The sequence below is a fragment of the Onychostruthus taczanowskii genome, unplaced genomic scaffold (assembly GCF_017590055.1).
Source record: "Onychostruthus taczanowskii isolate IOZ18803 unplaced genomic scaffold, ASM1759005v1 scaffold139, whole genome shotgun sequence".
Taxonomy (NCBI): Eukaryota; Metazoa; Chordata; class Aves; order Passeriformes; family Passeridae; genus Onychostruthus; species Onychostruthus taczanowskii.
Window position 1 is genome coordinate 1,141,925 of NW_024498562.1, and position 19,332 is coordinate 1,161,256.

At 47.5% G+C, this 19,332-nt stretch overlaps 2 protein-coding genes across 3 annotated transcripts; both read left to right on the forward strand.

Moving 5' to 3' along the window:
* On the forward strand, positions 1–3,779 carry CKLF (chemokine like factor). Its single transcript, XM_041397396.1, has 4 exons — positions 1–301; positions 378–536; positions 1,711–1,806; positions 3,390–3,779. The coding sequence occupies exons 1-4, from the start codon at positions 128–130 to the stop codon at positions 3,492–3,494; spliced, it is 534 nt and encodes a 177-aa protein (XP_041253330.1). The 5' UTR covers positions 1–127; the 3' UTR covers positions 3,495–3,779.
* A 505-nt stretch (positions 3,780–4,284) lies between these two features.
* On the forward strand, positions 4,285–19,332 carry CMTM3 (CKLF like MARVEL transmembrane domain containing 3). 2 transcript variants are annotated; one of them, XM_041397384.1, is made up of 5 exons: positions 4,285–4,466; positions 12,932–13,087; positions 14,759–14,854; positions 16,080–16,197; positions 17,685–19,332. In XM_041397384.1, the coding sequence occupies exons 1-5, from the start codon at positions 4,356–4,358 to the stop codon at positions 17,711–17,713; spliced, it is 510 nt and encodes a 169-aa protein (XP_041253318.1). In that variant the 5' UTR covers positions 4,285–4,355; the 3' UTR covers positions 17,714–19,332. The 2 variants fall into 2 exon arrangements, with proteins under 2 accessions (XP_041253318.1, XP_041253320.1); XM_041397386.1 differs by lacking the exon at positions 17,685–19,332 and adding an exon at positions 16,326–16,454.

Genomic DNA, 19,332 nt, shown 5'->3' on the forward strand with positions numbered 1-19,332 from the left:
ACATGGCCCATTCCCGCTGCCGCCGGGACCGCACCGGACCGGCCCCGGCCCGCCCCGGCCCTTCCGCCGCCGAGCCACCACTTCCTCCGCCCCGGCGCTCTGAGGCGGGGCCGGTTCAGCGCCGGCGATGGCCCCGGCATCACCTGCAGGATCGGCCCCGGCATCTCCCCGGCTCCCGGGGTCGTCTCGGGGTCCCGGTGCCGCCGCGCAGCGCCCGGGCCGCTCGGCCGCCATGGCGCGGGTGCAGGTGGACCGGGCCTTCCCCCGCTCGCCGCGGGGCGCGCTGAAGATCGCCCGCACGGTACGGCCGGGAGCGGCCCGGGGCCCGCGGGCAAGGCTCGGGCCGGCGCTGACCCCCGTCCCCTCCTGTCCCGCAGCTGGTGGCGCTGGCCGCCCTCCTGTGCTTCGTGGCCTCGGGCGCGCACGGGGCCTACACGGCGCTGGCCGGCATGGAGACGGTGATCACCGCCCTGTTCCTGCTGCTCTACCTGCTGAGGCTCGACTCGCGGATGCGGTGCCTCTTCTGGCCGCTGGCTGTGAGTACCCGTGGGCTCCGACTGCCGGGGTGCTCTGGCTCTGAGTACTGATGGCTGTGAGTACCCGAGTCCCCGGCCGTGAGTATTGATGGACTCTGGGTAGCCGTGTCCCCTGGCCGTGGGTACCAATGTCCCCTGGCTGTGGGTATGGCTGTCCCCAGTGTCCCCTGGCTGAGGGTACCAATGTCCCCTGGCTGTGGGTATGGCTGTCCCCAGTGTCCCCTGGCCGTGGGTACCAATGTCCCCTGGCTGTGGGTTCTGCTGTCCCCTGACTGTGGGTACCACTGTCCCCAGTGTCCCCTGGCCGAGGGTACCAATGTCCCCTGGCTGTGGGTATGGCTGTCCCCAGTGTCCCCTGGCCGTGGGTACCAATGTCCCCTGGCTGTGGGTATGGCTGTCCCCTAGCTGTAGGTTCTGCTGTCCCCTGACCGTGGGTACCACTGTCCCCAGTGTCCCCTGGCTGAGGGTACCAATGTCCCCTGGCTGTGGGTATGGCTGTCCCCTAGCTGTGGATTCTGCTGTCCCCTGACTGTGGGTACCACTGTCCCCAATGTCCCCTGGCTGTGGGTCGCTGTCCCCTGGCTGCTGGGGCCGCTGGCTGTGAGCAGCAGCAGGCCCGTGAGCAGGAGGGATCACCTGTCCCAGAGGACGTTGTCAGCGGCTCGGTGATTGTTTCTGTGCAGGTAAGGCAAGCCCCAGGGCTCTGTGGAGGTTGAGGCAGTTTCTCCTAAGGGAGCATTCTGTTCCATCAGTTCTTGGACGGCTGCTGGATCCAATAACAGCCCTTCCCAGCACAGGCACTGTTTGCCTTGCTGTGTAACACCTTCACATCACAAATTAGTCACACACGTTCACTCAAATACTAACAAGTTCTCCTCTTACCTCCCTTTTGTACATGTATTTACTGCTTCAGTCTATCAGGTGTAGCCAAGTTGCAAACATTTGATGCAAAAACAACAGAAGAAAGGTAAAACAAGGAACTTTTTTACTATAAACACTCTATTTTTGATCAAACCACTGGGTGTCAGTGTCCTCTCACATGGATATTGCTGTAACTCTGTCTTCATGGCAGTCCAGCTGTTTTTTTACCATCCCTTCTGTGCTGGGAGCTCTCCACACTCTCATTCAGGACTGTATTTCACAATAAATGTTTTGCTTCCACTGGCTGTTTCAGGATATTTTCAACTCGGTGATTGCAGCGTTGTTCCTCCTCGTTGTGGCCTTGTTTGCAATAATAATCAAGACCAACAAGGGAATATTGGCTGGAGGAGTAAGTAGGAGCATTGTTAATGAATTTCAGTTCTTAGAGTGCAGCGATTTGAACCTCTTGGTACATTCACATTGTGGTAGGACCATGCAAACAAAACTGTTCTGTCTTGGAAGAACACTCAGCAATAGCAAACAAGTTTCATCCAGTGTATCTCACTAAAAGAAAATAATCTTCACATCACTAGTAATCTAAAGATGTTACAAGACTTTGGAATTACTGCAGAGAAGTATTGAAACACTGAACATTTCTAGAATTTTGAAGTAACCTACATTTGCTACCATAGCTTGAAATCCTAGGAGGGAGAATCCCTAGCTCTTTTAGGACTACCCAGTTTGGTTACTATGAGAAAAAAAGCCAACTGTTTTATTAAAAGAGGTGAAACTTTTTAACAGACACACTGGTACCTCCCTCCTGGACTGTACATTGCTTTTTGTGATGCAGACTGAGGAATTACGTCAGTTAAAAAGGGGTTTTGTTCATACTGATTGTAAGAATTTTGTGTTCTTAAGATGAAATCAGTTTAATAGTTTGAGTAACTGGTATTTTTAATTCAAATGGCAATTAATGTAATTAACCTTAATAAACAGTAAGGAGGGGAAGAAAACCCCTCAGTTTTGAAAGTCTCTAGAAGTACAAAATAAGCTGAAATGTGACAAGCAACCAAAAGAAACCTAAAAGCTGCCACAGAGCTCTTTCAAACTCAGCTTAGGAGATGGTGAGGTGGAAAGCTGATGGCTTCACTGGCAGTGGCATCCTAAGCAAAAAGGAGACTTTCTGATAGAGTGACTGTGCTGGAATAGAATTTATATTCTCAATTGTGAAGTTCACAAAAATTAAAGGTGGGAGCAGGAGACCAAGCAGGTAGCTGGGAACACAGGTTTGAGTGGAACATGTGACATCTTCAGTGCTGGAAGGGACAGAATCACCCCCAGCCTGTTCTCCTGAGGCACAAACTGCCTTGAGCTGTCTTCTCCCAAGAGTTCTCCTGAAAATAACTCCCCTGATCAGATAATGCAGTGCTTGCATAAAAAAACCCAGTGTGCATGTGGGATGGGGCTGAAGGGCAGGAGCTGAGTTAACTCAGTGGCTTTTCTGCAAACACATTTTTCCAGTTATCTTCCTGTGGTTGTCTATTTTTTAAATAATTCAGTACATTTTCTTCAATTTGGAATGTTTCCCATTCAGAGCTTCAGAGGAGAAGAGCATTTTCGTGCTGGGCTTGTTTCTAGGAATACTGACTTTCCCTTGACTTTTCTCAGGGCCAGTCCCATTAATTAAGCAGCCCTTAAAGGGACAGAAGAGCTTTCATTTAGGATAAAAGCATTGTCTGGCATAATGCAGCATTAGCTTAGCTTTCAAGGAGAGCACCACGCTACCTCCAAGGCCTGACACAAACATCAAACAGAGCAGGCTATAGACAGCTCTCTGAAAGCCTGATGGGATGTAAATGTGGGTGTTATTTATCAGCTGTCTCAAATCACACACATTTTCAAGGCCAGAAACAAGTATATGTTTGCTGATGAGTCACTACAGTAAAAGTTCAAGACTGATTGGGGGAACTAATTTTATGGTCATTTTTATAGGTGTTGGGTCTTATATTGCTTGTTCTCTGCATTGTCGACGTGGTTCTTCTTTGCAAGAAGATTAGCCTTGATAAAGCAAGAGGAAGGAGTGCTCCTGCCAAATAAGAATGACATGTTAGTGAAAGAATAAGTTCTCCATTCTGTTTTCGCATTCTCTTTTAAAGAGTTTGCATTTTCACACGCTCACTTTTGAATTTCTTGTGCACTGATGTTTCTGCAAGTATCATTCATAAGGTTTTGTACGTTTACAAATGCAGTTTCAGCATTGCAATTTCACCAGTTAAAGCTTCGGAGAAAATTGTCGTGTTTTTCTAAACTTAATTATGTTTTTACCTGTATGAAAATTATTTTCATGGTTGTCTTCTTTCTCTAATAAAAAGAAAATACAAACAGGCCTAAATGCATTATTTAATCTTATTTACTAAGTGTAAAAAAGTACATTAGAGTAAATGTACCTTTTAAAGTAAAGTAAAAATGTAATGACCCAGTAACCATCCTTCGGAAAGATTTTCTTGTGCCATGTGAATTTCATGTTAAAGCGTTCGCCGTGGCATCTGGATCCTGAAATGTCAGCCTTGAGCGGGGTTTGGGCTGGGTGAGCTCCAGCGGCGCCTCGCCTCCCCAGCGCCCGGCGATCTGTGTGTTCGGGGCGGCAGGAGCGGAGTTCTTGGCTCCCTGCTGTCGGTCCCACAGCACAGGGCCAAGGTGGCAGCCCAGCTCCATTGTCCCGGGGCTGGGGGCGGGCGCTGGGGCCGCCCCCCACAGCTGGGGATGCTGAAACTTTTTTTTTTTTTTTCACGTTTCCGCAGTGTCACGATTTCCGCTTCCCTCCTTCAGAGAGAAAAAAAAAATTAAAAAAAAATTCCACGGCCAACCCCCTACCTCGAGCCTGAGCCCGAGCCCGGCTCGAGCTCAGCCCAGCCCAGCCCAGCCCGGCCCGCGCCCACCCCGCCTGCTGCCGCGGCCATGGAGGACCCCGAGTCCGCGGGGGGCACACCACCGCCCGGGCTGAGCTCGCTGCTCCCCCCGCGGGAGTTCTTGCGCTCCCGCAAAGGGCAGCTGCTGCTCGCAGAGTCGGTAAGGACGAGACACCGGGGCTGGGGGGCTGCGGGAGCCACCCCCGGGGCAGCCGGGACCCGAGCGGGCTCCGCCCGACCGACCTGCCCGGGCCGCTCCCTGTGCGGCTGAGGGGAGAGGGGCAGCAGCTGCGGGGAAAACGGGGGAGAACAAGCGAGGGGAGACGGGGGCAACAACTGAGGGGAAAAATGGGGAACAGCAACCGGGGGGAGATGGGGGCAACAGCTGAGGGGAAAAATGGGGAACAGCAACCGAGGGGAGATGGGGGCAACAACTGAGGGGAAAAATGGGGAACAGCAACTGGGGGGAGATGGGGGCAACAGCTGAGAGGAAACGGGGAACAGCAACTGAGGGAAAAACTGGGGGAACAACCGAGGGGAAAACCGGGAAAAAACAAGTGAGAAGAGCCGTGGGACAACAACCAAGGGGAAAACTGGGGAAAGCAACCGAGTGGAGACAGACAACAGCCAAGGGGAGAACGGGGGAACAGCCGTGTCGGAATGGGGGAGCTGCAGGGCTGCCTCAGAGCATAATGGATTTAGAGTAATTCAGGCAGAGCACGTTAGAGACCAGAACTTGTCACGTTAGACTTCCAGTGCATTAAGTGTGTTTCGCTATCGGGGACCCCTTTTCGGTAAAAAAAGCGCTTTGATTTCGTTTTAAGCTCTTTGCGGTGTAATCCAGTAACCACTAGGGCTGCGGTTTGTATTATCGGCTTATCCAAGTTAGCGGGCAGCCTGTCCTGAGTGTGTCTGGACAGACTTTACTCATGAATTTGTGATGTGTGGCATCAGGCTGTGCACCACGGTCGCTCAGCTGCTGTCCCGAGCCCTCCGGAGCCGTGTTTGTCCCTGACCCTCAGAGGGATGTGCTTGCTCTCCGCTGTGGAGCCCTTGGGCTGGAGAGCTGCCCCGAGGGAAAGGCTCTGGGCTGCCGAGACAGCGGCTGGGCACCAGCCCAGCTGGGCAGAGCGCCAGGGACACCTGGCCTGGATCAGCAGTAGTGTGGCAGCAGGACCAGGGCAGTGACTGTGGTGTGAGACTTTCTGGAATTTTATGGGTAAAAGCTTAAAACCTGACAGCTGAAACAGTACCCACGTGATAGGGAAGGAGATGGCTTACCCCATGGGGAGTGGTTATTTCACACCAAAATTTAGCTTCTGAATAGGAAACTTGTTGATTGAAATTAGATGTTCAACATCATTTTTGCTAGAAATAATGATGAATTCAAACACTAAGTTTGCTGGAGTTTTGGCAGCAGATAGTCAAATACCAGGACAGCCCAAACTGGCAGTCAGGTCCATGGAGTGCTGTTCAGATGTGCAAGGTGTCTCTGGCTATCCCCTGTGCTAGCACGGGGAAGGAGACCGGGATAGTCCAGCAAAAGAAAGATAAGGAACAGACCGAAGGAGGCAGGATTGTCTGTGACCAGCTGGTGGGGACCAGCTCTGAGGGGTTGTGAGGCTGCGGGCACTGCCCTGTGGCAGAGAGACAGGGAACAGCCAGATGTGAGGCTGGCTTTGAGAGGAAAAGCATTCACTCAGGTCAGGATGACTTCTGTGGTGGGGAAAGCCTTGGGCTGGGTAGCAGCAGGCCATGGGCTTTATCAGCTCTACCAAAAAAATGCCAGCTACCCTGTCCCTCCTTTAGGTACCCCATCACTCCCACAACATCTGTATTTACAAAACCACACATTTAGAAGATACCAGAGCCCAGCTAACCTGGCTCCTTTGGCATGTATTTTTGTTACATACTATAACACACTCTGGAATTTCCTTTACAAGCTTACAGCCACTAAATGATGGCTTTCAGATAGCCTGGCTTTTTAACATCTCAGAATGATGACATGTTGGAGGAATACTGTTCTGGTCATGGGATCAGACTCACCCTTTTGTTGTCATAGAGAAGTACTGACGATGCCTCCTTGGAGTAATAAAAACTGCTCTGTCTTGACAAAACAGGGGTTTATCCTTTGTAAGGCCACTTGGGGCTTCTCAAGGGCTTGACTGGCTGAAAGCAGCTCTGAAATCCCATCTGCAGACAGCTTTCCTTGTGCTCCTTGCAGGCCAAGCCCACGTGCTCAGGACGTGGTTTCCTGGCAGACAAGAGGCAGCAGTAGTTTCTCTCCAGTTGTCTCAGCTTTGCCAGAAGAAACCCTTGAAGACAACACAGGCCCCAGAGTAAATGCAGCCTGTACACAATTAGAGAAATGCAGTGCCAAATAATTGAAGATGAGTCCAAGTTAAATCTATCATGGTTTAAATCTGTGTTTCATCTTTAGCTTTGTATTTCTCATCTTGAATGTTTAATTTTTCCTCTGACACAGTGCTAATGTGGGGTGGGGTTAGGTTCTGCATAAATGTATGGAAATAACATTCATGGATGCACTTTTTGAGCAGTGCTTTTTGTTCAGAAGCAAAGTGGGGTGCTCATTACTGTTACAAATGTCACATTATGCAGCATCTTGGCAGTTCCCCAGAAATGCACTTTATTTCTGCCGCTCTCGAGCCGTTTTTGAAAATAACATTTCCACACAGAGGATCTTTAGGATGTTCAGGTGTGATTTGGTCTGGTACTGTACCCATGTAAACTGGGCATCTGGGTGCTTCCCCTAGAACAGGCCAGGCTGGGGATGGAGCTGAAAACAGGTAGAGGCATAATTATCTCAGATTTTATTCAAATAAGGAAGATATCCTTCCCCCATCCCCTGTTCCTTTTGATCTCTGCAGAATCACAAAATGGTTGGGGTTGTATGGGGCCCCTGGGGAACATCCAGTCCACCTCCCCACTAACCTGCCTGGTTAATTTTTTATTCCACCTGGGACATCCGTAAAGACAAAGAAGCAGTAGCATCAAATACATTTATAAGCTTCACTATCTCTCCTAATCCTGTTTATTCTCACTGTCTTGCTCCCTCCATTTTCTAACCACCACTTACAGATTACTCCATTTACAGGCTAACCATCACCATTACACCATCTACAGGCTAACCATTTTATAGGTTACTCTTTTTTCCTCTCCATTCTCCCCCCACCCCATGCCATGGTTTCTTCCACACATTTTAACACTCTTCTTAAGCTACTAATTTTTCCTAACTGCTCAAATTGCTGTGTTGAGGGTCAGCATCTCATCCCTGCTCTTTTCCATCCTTCAAGAGATGAGTTTTCAGTTCCCTGTGTCCTGTGTTGGAACCATTAACAGGCACTCTCACCAGAGCTGGCACCAGAGCTTCTCGAGGCAGGATCCCCAGCTGTGGGTTCTGCTGCTCACCTGGCTGTTCTGCTCAAACCCTTGTGGATGCTTTAGTTGGCATCTTCTCAGTCTCCTGAAGCAGTGGCATTACATTTTCTTTAGTTTTTATAAAAATGCAGTGAGAACAGGTAAAGTTGTGCCACCTTTGTGGTGACATAAAAGGATGTAGAAATCATTGTGCCTGTTTCTCTCCTCTTCTCCTGTCTTTCTCCTGTCTTTTCAGTCTCTTCTGATCTGACCTTCGTAACTGAAACTCCAGCTGCTTGGTGTAAACTCTCCTTTGAAGAGGCCCCTGTGCCTTTCTCAGGGTCTGTAGCCAGAAGGCCTCTCCTGCAGCCAGTTCTGGAGGAAGAAGACATTTCACCTCCTCGACAAGTGCAACAGAGAAGTAGTAACTGAACAGCACAGACCGCTGAATGATGCACTTTGTCTGTCTGACAAGAATACAAGAACAAAACACACTCTTGTCCAGAAGATGACATTGCTACCCACTCGTAAAGCCTTAGGCAAAGCTGTTCTTTCCTGGGGAGGGAGGGGGGAGCCGGAGATGAGGGGCAGGAGGTGGGAGCAGGAGATGAGGGGCAGGAGGTGGGAGCAGGAGATGAGGGGCAGGAGGTGGGAGCAGGAGATGAGGAGCTGGTGCAGTGATGGCAGTGGCTTCCCAGCATCCCTAAATTCCCAGTGGGTTCCAGTGGGTCTGTTCTTCCTCTTCAGGAGAGACAAAGGCCTCTGGAGCTGCCATGACCTCAGCACTGCTCAGGCCTCCCTCCCTTCAGGGACATTCTGCTCTCGAACCAGTGTCAGGATTGTTTTTTAGTCCTTGAACTGCATGCTGGCTGTACAATAAAGTATAACTTTGTAATGCCTGGCCACCCTAGGAAGCCCAGCAACACAATAATAAGTAATAATTGCATGGGATTAAATGGGAAAGTTACTTTCTGAAACACAATACCCAAGAAGAGTTTTGTGTGAATGGGAGTGTACATAAAGGGTGCTTAGTGAACAGTCAGGCTGCTTTTTTGCCAGGATTTTTTATTATTTTTTTTTCCCAAGCTATGAAAGGTTCCTGTCCTGCTCTTTGCTGCATTAGAGCTTCCTGCATGCAGATATTCCTTCACAGTGAAGCTGGCAGCAGTCACACCAATCTGTCATCAGCAGCTCAGGAAGAGCTCACTCGGCTGCTTTCAGTGCTCAGGGTGCCATCCACGTGAGGGGAAGAGAACGCTGTGTAAATACAAATTAACAAAACTGATAAAACACTGCTGCTTTTTTTTTCCCTCCCAGAAGCTGCCGTGCTTTCTGAAAGTGCTAGAAATGAACTTGCATGGAGCCTCACAGACTTCCTCTCTAGCTGCCTTTTTTTTTTTTTTTTTTTTTTTTTTTTTTTTTTAAGCATAGATACAGAGCTGTTACAAAAAACAGGGTCCCATTGCTTGACCTTTCTCTGAAGTGACCCTGAAACACACGGCTCCAGGAAAAGAGGTGCACAAATGTGATGTGCAATGGAACATTTGACAGCCCTTGGAGGGGTCAGGGTATATACTGAAAGGTTCTTTTGAGTTTTTAGAGCACCTTTCAGTTTGCAAGATGTTTCTCACAAAGACTTGAAGTCTGGAAAAGTATGTAGGTAGGTGTCATTATTTCTGGGTACAGACTGGCACTGCAGAGTTTGTATTGTGGGAGGGGAGGTGTATTTTTAAAATTTTAACATAACATCAAATGCTTGAGTTAGTGGCAGTGCACTTAAATGGTCAGAAAAGGCACGTCACTTCTGTAATTCAGAAAAAAACAGTTGTAGGTAATACCCAGTATTGCTCAAGGAGTCTGTGCATTCCAGCTGTCAGAAAAGGAAATGAGCTGTACACAAGGAGAAATGAGAAACATCATCAAAACCTTACAATTTGGTGGGCTCTTGTATTACACAGGGCTGTTCCCAAGCTACCAAGGAAGTTTGGCATTAAAATCTGCATTAAATCAGGGCAGTGACAGGAGACAGAAAAGAAGAAAACCAAAGAGCAAGGTGCAGTGCCGTGGTCATCACCTGACAGACCTCGGGCACCTCCTTCCTCTTGTTCCTCTGGCTCTTTCCAAGGTCTGCCTCCTTCCCCTTCCTGTGCCTTCCAAAAATACAATCTTTCAAATCTTCATTCTCAAAATCTGATCTTTTATAGGTTTTTGTTTCACGTAAAATCTTTCTTGGGCCCTTTCAGTCTCAGAGTGCCTCCAGAATGAGGAATGGTGTTTAACTGCAGACTAATTACCAGTCCTTCAGAGTCTTTCCCCTTTACTAATACCATCAGTAATCTACTGAAATCAAATAGGTTCTTGTGAATCAAAAGGTGCCTTTTTTTCAGTGTGCAGTTCTCCTCACAGGGGGATGCTGACAAGTGGAGAGCAGGACAGGCTGGAGTGAATCCCACCACTGAGGGTGGGGAGGTGGGAATACAGTGGCTGACCTTCAGGGCTGAGGAGCAGGCAGCAGGACACTGCTGTCATCTACCAGTCATGCAGGGCTTGCTTTGAACAAGTGACTGCTCTGGTAACTAGATTTTAAAATAAACAACTAATATTTCCCCAGCTTCTCTGGGTCAGACCCAACTAGAAAGTTGAAATGCTCAGACTGATGTGTCTGTTCAGCAGCTTCCCTGACACAGAAGCAGGGATCCCCTGGCACCCCAGCACCTGGCATCAGGGACTCCTTGGTGCGTTCCTGCCACAGACCAGCTCCTGTTTCACCGAGTCCAGCTCGTGTCTGAACCTCAAACCTGCCCAGGGCTGAGAGGAGACAGCAGGAGCTTTCCCTGGCACAAATTGCTATAAAGCTGATAAGAGCAGAGCACAAAGGCTCTTCCCTTCACTTTACACTTCATCAGGAAAGCTTTTTTCTCAGTGCAAAAGCAGTCAGAGCACAGGAGTGACTGACGCAAACAGAATCGAGATCAAAGGGATCTCTGCTGTGCAGCATCACCTTGCATATCTGAAATTTGCCTCTCTACCTCTCCCCACTGCTCCAGTAGGATGCATTATTTAACACTGCATTTAGTCCTTTCCTAAGAGATCACTAGGTTTAATTCAAGTCTGAGGATCTGCCATTGGAAGGGTTGTGGTCAGTGGGACCTACCCTGAACCCTTCTCCCTGCTGCTGGTCACCCCTGCAGCATGGCCATCGCCTGCCTTTAGCCACAAAAGAAGATTTTTTTTCCAACACCAAAACAAAAAGAAAATGTCCTGTATAGATAGTGATTTCTTTTTATTCCAAGCAAACAGAACTGTGTCTAAATTGTGTTCCAGAAATGCAAGTGAAGCGGATTTGCAAAGCAAGTGCAGTCTTTGTCCTTTGGGGTGGGAAGGGAGTAGGTGCTGTGATGGGAAGAAGGAAGTCCTCTCTCCTCTTAGGAGTTGTCAAGCTCTGGTAAATCCACTTCCCTTCAAAGAGTTCTTATCACTTTTAGCTCATAGGAAGAAAATACCACTCTAAGGATGAGATGCAGGGAATGAACTCCCTCCACTTTATGAAAACAAGAAAAACCTGGAGAGAGGCTCTCTGAGCAATAAACAACTCAGAATGGAGTAAACACAAAGAAATGGGGCAGATATTACCAGCTAGCAGGCCCATGCAGCAGTGAGCTCTATAAACTACCCCAGCTCAGTTTCTTAGAACCCAGTGAAACAAGAAAAATGCATAGATGTTTAAGATAAATATAGTCTCTTACTAAAAATGTTACATCCTCTCTAAGCTCACTAGCCAGTCCTAATGGATGAAAACAGTTTATTCCAGCTGTTAGCATCCTGCTCAGCTGCCCAGCTTTCCCAAAACACAGGCTGGGAATAAAGGCTTGGTAATTAATTACACCAAGAAATTATTTCAGTGGGATTTAACTGCTTAGTTTTCCTCTAAACATAAAAGGGTTTTTTGATACGTGTATTTGAGAGTTGACTGACCTCTCATAGAAGTAATTACCAATCAATAATTATAGGAGGGTAATAGGAGTGATAATAATCATCACTCAAGTGCAATGATGATTTCTTCTGAGGTGGTCCCCAGGAACCCATGGTAGCAGCAAACAAATCCACAGAGCTGAAATTTAACAAGGCAAATGCATTGATTACCTTTGCAGGAAGCTACATCTGCCTTTAGATAAGCAATCTGGAAGAAAAAAGTCCATTAATTTTCAGTGCTGTGTGAATGGAAATGTTAGTGTCCTGATTTGTAATTAGAAGTTTAAAAAGTCTTAGTAATCTAGTGCTCAGTCTGTGCTGACCAAAAGCATCCTTGAGCTTTGAGAAGGCAGAGATTTGTCTCCAGGAAAAAAAAGGCTGGACAGAGCAGCCCAGGTGTAAACTGGTACATAGTAATGTGTAACTCAGCATCCTGCTTACTTTTGTAACTTCAAGCTAATTTGAAACAGCAACCAGTTCTCATGCAAGGCAGTTAAACAGGAGGACTGGAGCCTCTTTTACAAACACAGTCCAGTACCACTCTGGTACTGCCTGGTTTAGGTGAAAATGCATTTTCTTCAGTTGTTTTCCCATTGAGAAACTTGTACTTTGAGCCATATTCTAAAGGTATTTTAATTCAGTGCGGAAAAAATGCCATTTTTTATTGTTTACTAGAGTAAGGAAACATGGAGATAAAAGAAATCTATGGGAGTTATTTGTCCTATTACTCTCTAAAACCGCTGCCATGCTGGAAAACTGGAACCAGACACTTCCAGAAGTCACAGAACAATTAATTCTTGGCCCTTTTCTATCCATCATCATCAGACTTCATTCTTTCAACTCCAAGATTATAAATGCTGAGTTACTTCAGGCTGTCTGAGCACTGATTTGGGTTTCAAATGAGAGCTGTCACGACTGAAAGCTTAGAGCTCTGCTTGCTTGGCAACACCCCACTCTATTTTCAGAATTATGTTGTCAGAGCTGTTTACAATCCAGAGCAAATTACTGACTTCAAGAGGTGCAAATCCACACAGTGCTCCGGAAAAGCGATTTCACACACATGGAAATAAACACCCTTACTTCAGATTTATTCTGTGCTGAACAAGAAAAATCATTTGGCCCAATGAAAAATAAAAAAGCAGGATGCTGAAGCTATGCCAGCAGCAGCAGCAGCACTGACAGAAATACACAGGGAAAATAACACTTCAAAGCTGCTCAGCTGCCTGCGGCTCTGCTATTCCATGCAAATAACTACGAGTTTTCCCTTTACTTTAGGTGCTGTCATTTATCATCTTTATCTGCTATATTGCATCTCTAGCAGCTTCTTTCATGATGGCACCACTCCTAGAGTTTCTGCTGGCACTGTTTCTTTTTTTTGCCTACGCCTCCAGGCTTAATGAGAAGTTTAAAGGAGTCCACTGGCCTTTGGCGGTAAGTGAGATGTGCAACAGAAACCTTCAGATTTAATTGTGCAGTGAGAGGGGAGGGAAAGAGGCTGGGCAGGAGATCAGGGTGACTGTAACAACTTTACTGCCCTCTTAGAAACTTCTCCTGCTGCCTCTGCTTCAGAAGGTCCCAGAGGACTCTACACTATGCTCTGCTCTGCACTGCAGTTTTTTGGGTGCTGACACAAAGCATGGCTTTATCAGAGCACAGAATGTATGCCCAGTGCCAGGCAGATGGCTTAGGGCCAGCATCAGCCCAAGTCTGACTGCTGGGGGCTCCTTATTGCCCGCCTTGCACACGGGGAAACAGGTGTGTTGTTGATAATGGGCAGACTTTGTCAGGCTGTGATTAAATTCTCGGGTAGAGTTACACCCACAGACAATCTGAGCTGCTCTGGGAAGGGCAGCTCTGGCCAGTTCTTGCTCACAAAGGAGCCCAGTGGCTGCTGGGGCAGTGCTGGGGCTGCAGGAGAGCCCTGGCCACTGGATGTCCCTGCAGTCTCAAATATCACTGCAAAGGGAGCAGCTGCCTTGCAGTACAAATACTTGAAAAAACCCTGCTGATTTCATCAATCTCGATTCTCTTGGTACCATCAGTAGTTCATTGCACTGAAGTTTGAATTAGAGCTCTCAGTGTATAAAAATAACTTCAGCAAGACCACTGGTAGATAAAACAATATCAGTTACTTTGGCTACGACTGTGCACAGCTCTCAGCTGGTAATCTCAGTTCCATCATTTTCCCATTTTCTACATGCATCTGGTTCCAGAACTAAGACAAAAAAGGCACTTGTGTGTTTATTATGGCCATTACCATAACATACTGCAGGCACACAATGTAGATAACTGACTTTGTCCTGACTTCAGAGGAGTCAGGTTTCTTGCAGGATTTGTGCTTTAAGACAAATCTTACTCCTCCATCTGTTCTGGAAAGGCAGAAGAGCTAACTGTGAACAGAGCTGAGGGTACCATTATTGCAGCCCTGGTGATTTGCACATGCCCTGGCACACAGCTCTGTGTTTAAAGCTCACTGCAGAGACATCCCTGCTGGTGTGACAGGGCACAGCAGGGCATGTCCCAGGGATCACACCAGGCACGGGCTCCTGGGGCAGGCTGGCAGAGCTGGCAGTGGACATGAGATGTACAAATCATTCCAACGCTAAACCACGTGTTTGGTTCCTGAGTGAGCACAGACAGGTCTCCCTGGAGATCACCACAGCCCTGCACCCCCAGAGAGACAGGCACCTGTTCCCACAGAGCTGGGACCTCCTGAGCCTCTGGTGCCACAGGAGCTCTGCTCAAACACGAAGGTTTTAAGGCATTTCAAATGATTTTTCCATTAAAGCCCTTGCTGTGCTCCAAGGCAAACGCCCCACAAAGCCCTTCCCAGGTTGAAGGAAGGTCTGCCTGACACAGGCAGGGTAGCAGCAGGATTTATCCCAGCATCTTTAAGAGCAGAAGTTTATGCCAAGGTTCAGGTCTTCTTTTATTTAGAGCTATTTCACAGATGAGCAGTTCCTCCTCTACAGCAAACCAGATTGTGGTCACATGCCAGCAAAGCCACTGATGCAACAACAGAGGGGCTGAGTGTTAGTTTCCAGGATGGTTTTTAGGGGAAATCCTTGATCAGTCTGAGAATGCACCGTTGCTCTTCCACAGGATTTCTTGCGCTGTGTCACCGCTGCCATTATTTACTTTGCCATTTCAATTGCTGCTGTCTCAAAATACAACGATGGAGCATCAAAAGCAGCAGGGGTGAGTAGGCATCAGCTTTCCACCTGAGTGCTGTGGTGAACTGAGTACACTTCAGTACATAGATGTACTTAAGAAACAGTTCAAATATGACCCCACTGCAAGTTATAGAAGTTTCTTCAATTAACTGAGAATTAATTTGCCTAAAGCAAAGAAGAAATAGTCACTTATTCAGAAAAACATGTCTTGAACCAATGAATAGTTTTTTTACCCTAAGAGAGCTGCTCATTGTTAACTGTACCCTTAGGGAAGGCACCTATTCTGCTTTTTAATTTTACTAGCTGCTCCTGCAAGGAGTGTCAAGATCCTTGAATGGAGGGAATAATAATAATATTGATGATGATGATGATGATACAAAAAAATGCAAAAAAAAAAAGAACTCAAACTTGTAACTGCTAAGGCCAGTCTAAATTAAGTAACTTCAACCTTCTGCCTCTCCTGCTTAGTTTTACTTGGATGAGTTGAAACAAGAGCAGTGTCATTTTACCCTCCTGTACAAGGACTGCCCAGGAGGGAGCCTTCACCCATCAGCATTTTGTGGTCAGAAATACAATACAGCCCCTGCATCTGCAACTTGACTCTAAGCATCAATAATGTATGAAACATAAATAAAATTTGCATAACAATTTTTTAAGCTTGGGAAGAACAGTGCCCAGTGGTGTCGGCAGCAGCCCTTCCCAAACCATCCCAGAATACAAACCCAAATCTTGTTCCATCTTTGTCCCTGCAGTGAGCCATGGAGCAAGGGAGCGTGTTCAGCCCAGGCTCCCAGACCAGCACCCAGCTTGGCACAACTCTGCTGCTCTGACACCGGAGAGGGAATTCCAGAATCATTTTAATCTGTCTAGTTCACTCAGCAATAGACACATCTCCTTGCAAACAAGTGGAAAATTATTTTCCAAGAAATGGAGGTGGTTCCTTGGTGGCAGAGGTGCTCTGGAGCACAGTGGAGGTGCAGGAAGTGCTGATGTCCAGAATGTGCCCAGAGCCCAAGAGGGCTGCAGCCTGGGGGAGGGATAAAGACACCCCTGGTCACTTCTCAGGCTCCCAAATCAGCTGTAATTCAGGTGATACCCATGTGTCACAAACCATTTCCCTTCCCTGCCTTTTTGGAAAGGCACAGTCCAAAAAAAAACCATGGAGTTTTTCCTGTGTGGTTTGGTTGGGTTTGGTTTGTCCCTGACAGACGGGAGCTGTTGTTGAGGAGAGCATTATTTTGCCCTTTCAGGTGTTTGGGTTTGCAGCCACCATCGTGTTTGCCATTGATTTCTACATCACCTTCAATGACCTGGTCACTTTCCTCAAGCAGGGCAGCTCCGATTCCCCCGAGGGGCGCAAGACAGAAGGTGGGTAAAATTCCCTGCTTGTCACACGAGCTGCACTGTGAGCTTTCCCTCTCCATTTCACCCTTTGCAGGGAGCAAGAGCTCTTGCTCACTAAGAGCAGTTTCTATTCTTGGGTTTGTCTGCCACAGCTCTGCTCAGTTAGGAAGCTGCAAATGGAATTCCAGTGATTTATGAAGATAACCTGCAAGCCAAGAGTGTGAAGTTTCTCAGAGTTTCGCATCTAGCTTTGAAAAGCCCCAGACCCAATTATAGAAATCACCATGCAGCACAGATTTTCTTTCCCTATTAAAATGTCTTGCTGTAAAAACAAGCAAACTTCTACCTTTTTTTTTTTTGTTGTTGTTGTTTTTGGTAACTTATAATTAACATCCATTAATCCACAGCTTTTTGTGTCCAAATAGTGCTTTTCTCTTTATCATTTCCTTATCATGATTGCCCTTTATGATCTTTGACCATCTGTGGGCAAATGACCTTGAAAGCCAAGGGTCAAGCAGCATAAAATTAACAGGGTTGCTATCAATTTTTTTTCTATTACAGTCCACTTCAGATCATACAGATCTACTTAGGAGGAGATAAAAAGAAGGTGTTGGGTGTTCAAAGCCAGTGGGAGTCAGGACAGGGGTAGTTCTGTAGTTTCCAGGAGCCCAAATCAGGCATCATATCCATGTGACTCCTTATTGCACCCACATGGATTAAAAAGACTGCTTCACACTTAAAAATAAACAAAAAGTATCCCAAATCCCCCCAGAACACCCTGTCTAAAACCCCTGCAAAACCTAACACCCAAGGTGTGTATGGAATCCCAGGAGGTGAACAGCAGCACTGACTCTCTCTTCTGGGGATTTTAGTCAACTGTTAAGTGTTTTTTCAAGCTTTAGGCTGAAAAGAGACACAAAAGAAAAAAAAAAAGAATAAAAGGAACAGGAAACAGACTGTAAAAGCTAAAAACTGAACTGCCCTCAGAAGATGATCAGGTGGCAAGGGTGCAGAATTAGGATACAGATCAGATCTAATTCCCCTGGAGATGGAGGCACAAATACATAAACCCACAGAAGTGCAGTCACACAGCTTGTGGCCATGCAAGGAGGGCTCAGCCCTGCAGCCCCAACTTGTGTTCACCCAGGGGCTCTTAAGTGCTGGGGCCAGAAGGATGGAGCTCTGTGGCCTGCTGGGATTTCTCAGCATCTCAGAGCTTCTGGCTCTCAGAAGTGTAGGGCTGCTGAGCACATGGCCAGCAGCAAGGATGTGCCCAGAGCAGCAAGGATGCCAGCAGGGCCTCTCAGCAGCATCTCCAAACTCCTACAAACACCATTTCAGGTCCCATCACCTCAGCAAGAGCTGTCATTTCACAGAGGTGTTCATTCCCAGCCTGCTATGTCCTTCGAGGTACACCCTGCCAGCACAGCCTCTCTGTCCCAGCCAGAGCCACAGCTGGGGGGGGATTTCCAGTTTGTATTTTCACTTTTGTTCCTTGTTTCACCCCTCAGATGAGGACTCCGACTCTGACTCAGACTGAAGAACCAAACACCAACCAAGCATGAAGGGAAGATGATCAAGCACTTTCCTCTTTGCTGAATGCACTGCCAATTGAAATATCCCCTCATTTCAGCCCCTTTCCACATCACTGTTTATGGAACCACCAGAGCACAGACAGGCAGTGATGTGGAAAAGGAGACTACTCCCAGTGCATTGAACACTCCTTGGCAACAGGATTTGGACAGATCCTACAGCAGATCTGTCCAAACAACACAGCTCAATTCTCTGTTGCCCCTCCCCACTGAGCACATCCATGTCTCTAGTAAGTGGGAACAGCATTTTTAACATTTACAGCTTTTAATGTGCTTTCATGATTCCAAACCTTTAACACTTAGAGTTTTTATACTTCTTGACGTGCCAAAGAGGAGAGGTTTGGATGCCTGTTTGTATTTTTCTTGATTAACTAACAATATTTCTTTATCCAAAGTCTGAATACTCCCAAGCATTGAAGGCATGGATTACAGTTAACATGTTGGTTTCAATACCTTTGTATCTCCTGTCTATCTGTGACAAGGAAAAGTGACAACTGGAAATCTGCAGCAAGAGCAAACCTCAAAGTATAAAGGTGCTGCAGGGCAGCTGGCTCATCGAACATTCAGTATCCCTTGTTTTAAGCTGCTTGGATGGAGCCACATCCCCTCTGCTGCAATTTCACCACAGGATGGGGTGGAACAGTTGAGGCAGCTCTGGGCAGCCCTGTCCTGTTTTTGTGGAAGCTCTGGGAGTGTTTGCACAGCCAGGGAAGGCAGGCTTGGCAAATACCTCCCAGCAGGACCTGAAACCTGCAGATGTTTGTGCCCCAGGCACCAGTGCTGATGTCCTGCTCTGTGCCACTGGCCACTGGTGCCGCCACACTGAATGTACCCAGGCCCCAGGAGGGCAGTGCCTCCTCCCCACTGTGAAAAGGCCGAGAAACCAACCCCAAACTACAGAATGTCTGCAATGAATTCATCTCCCCAGCCCCCTTTTTTCAGCGTGGCTGGGTGGGGTGGGTTGGGTTGGGTTTTCTCCCCTGGAAGGATGCGATTTATCTTGTGGTGTTGTATTCCCGGGAAAAAGCCCTCTGAATGTAAAAGCTGTTTTCATGGGTAGCACAACCTACCCTGGAATATCTGTGTCCATTTATAAATGCTTGGGAAGAGTGCTCCTCACAGGTGGCATCAGACAGGTCTGTGGCAAAGAAACCCGTATAGATGTTTTGAAAACGAACACAGTACCAGAACAGGTGTGATTAAAATGTGAGCAGATGGTACTAACAGAGTAAGTGAAAAACGGGGATAAAACAATAAAGGCAGATTTCCTTTGGAATAAAATCAGCACCTGGGTTCCAGTTCCCTGGGGCAGCTGCCAGCAGGACAGGGGAGCTGGCAGGGACCAGGGGTGCTGGTCAGGCTCAGAGTTGTCCAGCAGGCAGTTCCTACATCTCCTGCTTCCTCATCACTGACAGAGTAAATGCAAAACAAGTGGTTGCTTCTAAATGGGACAGACAATCTCTGATTTATGAGAAAGATTTCTTTGGACCTTTTCCTATATGAAATCCCATGCTTCTCTCCCTTCTCTTGTCATACTTTACTGGCACACACTGTGATGTTCAGGGGA

Bases quoted from the DNA above. Each gene is read 5' to 3' on its own strand.
- CKLF (XM_041397396.1), top strand. From the start codon at position 128: ATGGCCCCGGCATCACCTGCAGGATCGGCCCCGGCATCTCCCCGGCTC. The intron at 302-377 runs GTACGGCCGGGA...CCTGTCCCGCAG, and splicing joins CGCTGAAGATCGCCCGCACG to CTGGTGGCGCTGGCCGCCCT. The intron at 1,807-3,389 runs GTAAGTAGGAGC...TCATTTTTATAG, and splicing joins AGGGAATATTGGCTGGAGGA to GTGTTGGGTCTTATATTGCT.
- CMTM3 (XM_041397384.1), top strand. From the start codon at position 4,356: ATGGAGGACCCCGAGTCCGCGGGGGGCACACCACCGCCCGGGCTGAGC. The intron at 4,467-12,931 runs GTAAGGACGAGA...CCTTTACTTTAG, and splicing joins AGCTGCTGCTCGCAGAGTCG to GTGCTGTCATTTATCATCTT. The intron at 16,198-17,684 runs GTGGGTAAAATT...TTCACCCCTCAG, and splicing joins CGAGGGGCGCAAGACAGAAG to ATGAGGACTCCGACTCTGAC.